The sequence below is a fragment of the Macaca fascicularis genome, chromosome 1 (assembly GCF_037993035.2).
Source record: "Macaca fascicularis isolate 582-1 chromosome 1, T2T-MFA8v1.1".
In the NCBI taxonomy this organism is placed as follows: domain Eukaryota; kingdom Metazoa; phylum Chordata; class Mammalia; order Primates; family Cercopithecidae; genus Macaca; species Macaca fascicularis.
The window spans coordinates 62,013,782-62,023,220 of NC_088375.1; the positions used below are offsets into that span (position 1 = coordinate 62,013,782).

At 50.8% G+C, this 9,439-nt stretch overlaps 1 protein-coding gene across 1 annotated transcript; it reads right to left on the minus strand.

Annotated features, from left to right (window-relative positions):
- Window positions 1–1,640: 1,640 nt before the first annotated feature.
- On the minus strand, window positions 1,641–8,301 carry KISS1 (KiSS-1 metastasis suppressor). Its single transcript, XM_065540213.2, is given in 4 exon segments — window positions 1,641–1,809; window positions 1,812–2,086; window positions 4,103–4,243; window positions 8,194–8,301. Coding segments are annotated over 3 exon segments (417 nt in total). The 5' UTR covers window positions 4,206–4,243; window positions 8,194–8,301; the 3' UTR covers window positions 1,641–1,770.
- Window positions 8,302–9,439: the final 1,138 nt, after the last annotated feature.

Sequence of the window (9,439 nt, forward strand, 5' to 3'; positions counted from 1 at the left end):
CATACATGCCCTCTTACACACAGGCCAGCTTCTCATGCCAGAGAACACATCTCACTCGCCTGCATTTGAAGTGGCACAGGCACCCCTCCCATCTGCCCGAGCTTAAGCTTGTGAGGAAGGGTAAATGGGGTCACAGGAAGTTTTGTAAAAATTAGGCTGGCTAAGAGCAGCCTGATTTCCGGGAAACCATCAGCTTCTTCCTACCCGTCATCAGATAAAGGATTGTTTCCAGGGGTTAGGTGAACAACATGCTTAATAGAATAGGTGCTGAGTTGATGATTCCTCTCCTAGAGGTACAGAGACACACCCTGGAGTGTTTGGGTATAAAAAGCCCTTCTAAATATCAACATCATGCTGTCATGAAGTGTGATGATTTAGCTCACAGCAGTGTCGATAATTTGAGAGATCCTGGAGAGCTGTTTCAAGGATAGAGATGGGGGAGCAGGTTGTCATGTTCCCATGACAGCCTATCTCATTGCCATAGCAACACAACTCTGCCTCCATCCTGTGGAGTCGCAGTTTCCGTAATGGGTGGAACACGGTGGCACTTCACTGTATGGGGATGGGTCCTATGATCTCTCTGGGAAAGAACGTTTTCATCCTAGACAGTGCAGGATAGGGGTACCCCGAGGCTGTTAAGCATGCTGTGTTTTCTTGTCAGCAGGAGGGTGGATTTCCTGGGGTTTTCCCACTGACGAGCTCTACTTCTTCCGACCACAATTTCTACTCCCCAGCGATTGCACCCCCAAGTAAGTCCCCATGAGGCAGGCTACCCTTTCTTGATCGGTACCTGGCTGACTCAGATGGAAACCCTGCCATGGCAGAGAGGCATGACATGTCAGTGGGGAAAACGGGCTCTGGCATCAGGAGACCTATTAGGCTTGGAGCTCATTGCTGATGTGCCTGGAGTGAGTGGTTTATCCTTCTTTACTTCAGGGTTCTACCTGTAAAGATTGGGCTAATACATGCCCATCACCCTGGGTAGTTATGAGGGTGAAGAAAAGCAATATGTGTAAAGACCCAACCTGGCTCCCTGGAGGGGAGGGGGAGAGTGAGTGGCTGGTCCACTGTGGATGCCCCTCGCATCCAAGACCCCAGCAGAGGTCTGACTGTGGGACTTGGGTAATATTTAAGTTTTAATGGACAGGGCAGTGATTGGCATCATCTTCCAAATCAAGCTGCCCAGCTTCCATGGGAAAGGGAAAGGTACTTAATCAGTCCATCTCCTCCATGCCACCCTTATCCCCCAGTACTACTCAAAGTGTGGGCAGTGAGCCATGCCCCTCTGCAAAATGTTACCCATCCTCAGGGAGGTAAGTCTAGGCATTCTGAGGACATCTCCAGAAATTTTTATAGAAATTTGATATCGCTGACACATTCCAGCAGCATCCAATTTGGTCTCCTTTTGTTGTTTTTAAATTTTTCAGGGTGTCAGTGATCCATTTAAATTTTTTTTAAAGTACCAATCTGCAATGGATTGGAGAACTAACCGCCTGTTCCTTCATTACATCTAGTATTAGAAGCACTGACCTTAATGACACCAGAGGCCTCTTGAAACCAGCTAACCATCCAATGAGGACAGAAGGGGAACAGCCTCATCAGAGCGCTTTTGCAAAAATGAGCCACAGATCACACGTCGGTGAGTTATGCATTTCTTTTATTGCCTCGGGTTGGAAGGTCCAGTGCCCCCTCCCTTCGCCCTGCGTCCTCCCCGCCCCGCATGCTCTGACTCCTCTGGGGTCTGAAGTTCACTGCCCAGCACCTGCGCCCTCAGCCCCGCCCAGCGCCTCTGCCTTGGCTCCCGGGGGTACCGCCTCCCGCTTGCCGAAGCGCAGGCCGAAGGAGTTCCAGTTGTAGTTCGGCAGGTCCTTCTCCCGCTGCACCAGCACCGCGCCCTGGGGTGCGGGGATCTGGCGGCTGCTGGGGGCGGACAGGCCGCGCCGCTGGGGGCTCCCGGAGCTCTCAGCGGGCGAGGACAGCGAAGCCCCCCGACGGCTCAGCCTGGCAGTAGCAGCCGGCTTCCTCTCGGTGCACGGCAGGCTCTGCTCCCAGGGGGCCGAGAGGTCCAGGGATTCCAGCTGCTGGCCTAGGACAGAGAGCACAGAAAGATGAGGCCAGGGTCCGGGAAAGAAGGCTTTGCAACACCTCCTCACATCCCATCCTATCCTTCTTTTCCTTCCTTGACCTTTTGACCTTTTGGAAGGCTAAATGCCATGCGGAACCAGCACGATCATCTTAGCTGGGATAATTAGGCCCTAGGTGCCTCCCTCTTCCAACACAGCTTTGATTTAGAATGTTTGCCAGAATTATCTTAAATAACTTTCATATTAGGTTACTTCCTTTTAGGAAACAAACAGGGTAGGGCATTGAAATAAAGAAAACCAAAGTATTTGCTGAACATCCAGCTCTGGGCCCCTTCCTGGCTGTGAGCAGCCAGGGCAGTGGGGCCATGTTAATTCATCTCTGTATCTCTCATAGTGCTTGAAACAGTGGCTTGCTCATAGTAGGGTCTCGATAAATGCTTGTTAAATACGTAAAAGCTAAAAATGTGTAGTAACAGAAATCAAGAAAGTGGAACTAAGTCATTGTGGTCCCACACACCTGTGTTCCAACAATGGTCTTTGATAAGAATGGTGACCCCCCCCCCCACCTCCACAATAAGCTACACAAGGACTCAATGAGAGACAAAAATTATCTAGGTCACCTTAACTGGCTCTCTTCCTCCATCCTGGATATAACTTCTCTCCTTCATTCTGAGGATTAACAAGGCTAATTTGGAAGGCACTTCACATGCAAGGCTCATTAAGTTCACTGTACTTTTTGGCTGTAAAATAGGGCAACTAGCTCTGAGTAGACAATAACCCCAGCCCACTGCAGCAAGAGATTAGTGGAAACGAGGTCTGGTGTGTGAATGGGTGTGAATGGATGTGCTAGGGCGGGAGTTGGCTTTGAGTCCCGCTCCTCCATGCCCTGGCACACTCTGGAAAAGAAGAGTGTGGACCTGGTCCAGAGTTAATGGCTGTCGCCTGTGAGGTCCCTCCGCCCTTGCTCGGGGCCTGGCTGAGATAGGAGGAGGATGGCTTCCTCCCCAGTTGCACACACTAGACCAGCAGTAAATCACTGTTCAGGCTGCTGTTGGTGACCTCACCTAAAGCCTTTTGCCAAAAAGAGCCAACAACTCTATGTCCCTGGGCAGTGTGGGGTTATTGTCTGGGGAAGCCTCCTTCAACCAGAAAAATGCCTGATCCCAAGACAGGAGACACACTTGGCAAACAACACCCAGGGCCGTGTCTTCTGTGCTCTGGGAGGTCTTATGGGCATATACGATGACATCAAATGTATAGAGGGCATGCCCCAAGTTTTATAGCTGGAGGAACTGAGGTCCAGAGAAGCTAAGTCATGGGTTCTCGTTTGCACAGAAAGCTGACACCAGGAAGTGTGCCAAGCCACAGCTCCTGACTTAGGGACTAGTATTATTCTAGCTTGTGCCACTCACCAGACACACTTAGGGACTAGTATTATTCTAGCTTGTGCCACTCACCAGACACTCCTGGGGAGCTCTGACACCTGCTGGGTTTCCACGGTGTTTGAGTGACTCTGGGGAAGTCTACCTCTGTGGGTCTCAAATTTTCTAGCTCATCATTCCCCAATGAACTGGAAACAGTTCATTGTCCCCAAAAGTTAATAGGTATCAAATATCTGTCCTTTCGTTTAGCTGTTTTTTTTTTTTTTTTTTCAAATTCTTCACAAAGAATCTGAGGTCACTGATAAAGGAAGGTTGCATATGAAGTTCCTTCTTAACATCGGCACAGAGAGGTTGCTGACGTAGAGCAGAGAACACAGTGTGAGGAAACCATGAAGGAGCTCAGGGGTTAACAAGCCCTGGAACCTAGGTGGGTGGACTGAGGCCATCACAGAGGCAAGTCATCCCTCACTTGCAGGGTTAACGGGAGCCCTCAATGAGTTGCACATGTGCCAGGCTTAGATTTCCACCAAATGCAATGTTAAACTCACACCAGTCGACTAGCTGGAAAATACGGGAAAGCTCATTTTGCAACAACCCACTTGCTCCCTCCCACTTCTTTCCCCAGAGGATACATACCTGTGGGTCTAGAATTCTCCACAGAGGCCACCTTTTCTAATGGCTCCCCAAAGTGGGTGGCACAGAGGAAAAGCAGTAGCTGCCAAGAAACCAGTGAGTTCATCTTGGTGAGAAGAGGCAGGTCCTAGAAATGTCTTGAGGCTGAGACAGAGAGAGGGAACAAAGACTAGGTCAGGCACGGGATCTGGGCTGGGTGCTGAGGGTAGAGCCCAGTGCAAAAGGGACAGTCCTCCAAGAGAGGGGAAAGTTCTTGCCTTGGGAGGCTCCCGGTAGAGGGATGAGTCTAAACAAATATATCAGTGAAATGGGATTGAGACTCTTTGCACAGTGGAGTTAAAGCTGAATTCATGCTAGGTGAGGGTCATCAGGGAGGGCTTCCTGGAGGAGATGAGGCCAGTAAAGTAAGGAAAAAAGGAAAGACCCAGTTTGGTGGAAGGGGCAGGACTGCTCAGGTCAGAGAATGGCCAGGATTCTGAATCTCAGGGTTGCTTGAGAGGAACGTTGGAGAAAGGTGGGGTGAGATGCTGTGTATAGGAGTGACTGGGGAGGGGTGAAGTAGGGCAAGGACTTCAGGGCACTGAGTGGGGGACTTTGAGGTTCCAACATTCTCTCTGGAGCCTGGCAGCAGGCACTTCTTCCTTCCGTGGTGGGTTCTGCACAAATCCACAACTTTCTGTGTTCCACTCTCCCCATCCATATGCCTGAATCTGACCTCGTTCTCTCCTGCTGTAAGAGAAACTTAATTCTTTTTCTTTTCTAAAGAAAAAGAAAGAAAGAGGCAATCATCTTGCTCTCTCTCATAGCCCTTCACAGCTTTGAAGAGGGTCATTAAATTGTCTTATTGCCCTATCATTCAGGGAAAAGAAAAACCTTTCCTTGATTTATCAGGTCAATTATCTCCAAAGTCTATTCTTCGTGAACTCCGAGAGGCTATGAATTGAATTGGCCTCATCGTTTTGGCTGCTGAGATGGGAGCCATGTGCCTTGATCCTCACACCATTTCCCATCACCCTGCCTTGCTCTGCCCCACTGACCCCCCACACGTCCTGCCCCACCTCTTCCAGCTCCCAAGTCTAATTTCTTTTTGAAAAAGTCACCAGACACTTTGAGACTGTCCAACAAACATGATTAAAGACAAAAGGCTGGGGAGGCAGGAGCACTGCCAGCTGAGCAAAAAGATTGTCCTGGCCCCACTCACAGCCTGGAGCCACTCTCCCAGGGGAAGGGGGACTGGGGGATGAGAACCATTTGTGCCCATCAGCTTCTAATGGTGGCTCAGGCCCATGCATCTCTCTGCTCTTGCACCCCCACCTCCACCCCCCATTCCTCACCATGCAGGACTCAGGCATGGAGTAAAGAGTAAGAACCCTGAAATGGAATCAGGAGTACTTGAATCTTGCCCCAGCTCTGCTTTCATTCCCTGTGAAATGTGAGCAAGTCACCCCCATCTCCAGACCTCATTGGTCCATCTATAAAATAAGAACCCTGGATCAGACTGGCCACCAGCTGCCTGCTCAGAAGTTTACTTATCCTTGCAGATTTTGATTCTGTGACAAGTTGAAACCCAGACCACAGCTTTCTTGCATTTGCCTTAAGGCCCAGAGCTGGGGCATGGAGTAGAGGTAGGATTAATTAATTGGAGAGAATAGTGTAAAAGCATTTCAGACCGTGGATGCACAGGGTCTGGGTTGATTTGAAAATCACTCCTTGAGCACTGACTAAGTGCTGGTGCTGTGCTAGGTGCTAGGGGTGCACAGGTGTGCTAAGACAGAGTTGCTGCCCCCAGGATCTCAAGTCTAGTATGAGAAATTGACTCATGAGCAGACCGTTTCAAAATAACACTGTAAATGACACACTGGATGCATGTGAATCCACAAGGGGATATGGAGTCCAGGGGAACCTGACCTAGGGGGTCCAGGCAGATTTTTGGCAGGGGGTGGCACCTGAGCTGTTTCTGAGCATGAATCGCTGAAAGGTTTATAGAAAGTGTTCCAGGCACGGTGCTAAGGTGCTGGAGCAGGGGCAGGGGCTGGGTGGAAAGGGAACTTCAGGCCCTCTAGCTAGACAAGAGGGTGGAGCTTTGCATGGAGAGAAAGCAAGTGACAAGGTTGGGGAAGGGGCCCTGCGGGGGCTTCATCCTGGAGGCATCTGAGCCAGACAGGAATGTGTGTAGATGTACATTTCAGATGGAGCATTCTGGTTCTCTGTGCAGAAGCAGGGTGGTGGGCGAGGAAGGAGGGCAGTGGGCTTGTGTGGTTGGAGGGTGGTGCTCTTTCTTCCTGCTCCCCTTTCCCCCCCGGAGTGCCTCCTTCCCATCGTGGATGCACTTACCATGTGCGCCATGGGAGAACTCTGCCTGACCCTGGCACACATACACACACACACACACACACCACACACATACAGCACACACACCACACACCACACACACCACACACCACACACACCACACACACATACATGCATATACCCATACACACAAATCATACACACACCCCACACACATATACACGCATACACCCATACTCACATCATACACACACACCACACACACCACACATGCACACACACCACATACATATACATGCATACACCCATATACACACATCATACACACACTACACACACACACGCCACACACATATACACGCATACACCCATACTCACATCATACACACACACCACACACACCACACTTGTACACACACCACATACATATACATGCATACACCCATATACACACATACACACACTACACACACACACCACACACATATACACACATACACCCATACTCACATCATACACACACACCACATACATATACATGCATACACCCATACACACACATCATACACACACATACACCATGCACACCACACATGCACACATACACCACACACATATACACACATATACCCATACACACACATCATACACACACACCACACACACCACACACGTGCACACACATCACACACATTTACATGCATACACCCATATACACACATCATAGACACACATACACCACACACACCACACACATATACACACCTATACCCAAACACACACACACCACACACACCACACACGCACACACACCACACACATATACACATACACCTATACACACACATCACACACACACATACACACATACACACATACATCCATACACACACATTATACACACTACACACGTGCACGCACACCACACAATATACACACATACACCCATACACACATCATACACACACGTATATACACACATACATCCATACATACACATCACACACACACACCCCACACATACTGCACATGCACATACACAATACACAGATATACACCCATACACACACATCATACACACACATACACCACACACACCACACATGCGCACACACACATCACACACATATACACATACACCCATACACACACATCATGCACACACACACACACACACACATACACACAGATTCCCTCAACTCTTCGTTCACTGCCCAGCCCATCAGGGCACTTGATATATGTGGTAGAAATGAATTATCTGGAAAGGGGCCATGAGTGGCCAACCTGCTGTAGACAATTTTCGTGATTCCCTCCACCCTGGGGGGCTTGTATCCAGTGAGTAACAGAGAAATTCCAGGCATGGTTGGAAAGCTTTTGGAATGAGGTGGCCCCTAGTTCTTAGTGGGTAGGTAGGTAGGTGCCCTTGGTGAGGCTTGTGTTTGCCATCCGTAATTTAGGGGAGCTGCTCAGAGGAGCCCCATTGCTCTCGGGAGACCTGAGGGGTTCCCCAGGTCCATCCGAGTGTCTGTGGTCTCTAATTCCAGCCACAGCAAGAGAGAGCCCTCGGGATCCCCAGAGTGCTAGCTTCACAAATAAAGTGCAACTCATTGTATTCACCCAGGCATCCCAGGATAATCTGGCCAGGCCGGTAAACAGGAAAGATCAGCGTCTCCCTCCCCTGCCTTTGCCTGCCCGGAAGCATCTGTCCGTCTTAGAACGGATTCCCTGCTCCCCTCTGGAGCATCCCCAGGTCAGGGCAGACCCCCTTCCCGAGGGTGGACGCCGCAGTGTGCCTACCTTACCTCAGTCCTGGCCTGGGCGGGAGTCTGGCGGAGCCTCTGAGGTGATGAGACCACCTGGCTGGGTGAACGTCCAGAGGGTGGGTAGCTGGGCTCCCAGGCTCACTCTCCCCAGCTCCCTGATCACATTCCTTTTATAAAGCCCAGGGTGACGTCTCTAAGTACAGGCCCACTCTGCCGCCCCTCCCTCCTCGTCAGACCCTCCTGGAGAGCACAGCACCTTGGCAGGCCTCTGCCTCCGGGCTCTGTGACTGGAGGCAGCCTCTACTCCCACCCCACCCCCGAGCCCTCCGAGGCGGGACTTTCTCCTTCTCACAGGCTCTTTCCATCCTCCACACCCTCTTCCCACCCAGAGGACCCATCCTGCCCCCAAACAACATGGAAATGGGCTATTTGAGGAGGGCAGGGAGAGGTGTCAGTGTGAAATGTCTTGTTTCCTCTCTGACAAGAGCCACCGTCACACCTAGTCTGAATTAGACGTAGAAAAGGACAGGAAGAGGGGAGGAGAAGGGCACAGGCTGACCCAGGGACTCCTCAAAGCCGGGTCAGCGTGGGTCTCCAGGCGGCTCCTAGACTGGGCCCTGTGACTGGCGCAGGGTGGAGGTGGCAGAGATTCTCTCCTTTTTTCTTCCTTCCTGCTTCCCTTCTTTCCTTGGTTACTAAGCACTTCCTCGGCACAGGGTTTTGAGGTGAATACGCTATGGCATGGTCAGAGACCTTAGGTAAGCAGCCAGCTATGAGCAAGGAGGATGAAATGGGAGCTCTAGAAGGTGGATGCACCTGGGAAGTGCCAGGGCTACAGAGAGGGGACTTCCAGGTGGCAGTACATCCAGCCAGCCTGCTTGGGGGCCCCACTTCTTTGTCTCATGGCACTCACCACCATACCATTTTGTGACTGCTCAGGTACAGCACTTTGAGGACAGGGACAGGCTCCCTTCCCCCTGTACCCTCAGCACCCACTCTATTGCTGGGCACATACAGAGAGGGCCCTCAATAGATATTTGCTAACTGTATGCATCGCAAGTGACTTTTGTCTCTTTCTTGAGCCTGCAGGAACTCTCTATACCCTTGGACAAGGGGCTCTCCAGGGCAGGGACTGTTTCTTCTCTCAGGCTGGGAGTCTCTGAAGGCAGGGGCTGTGTCTCTACCCTTAGACAGAACGCTCTCCCAGCACAAGCTCGACCCGGTGCTCCCCTAATGCTGGAGAAGCATGCTGGCAGTCTGCAGGTTAGCACTCCTCACTTGTCTG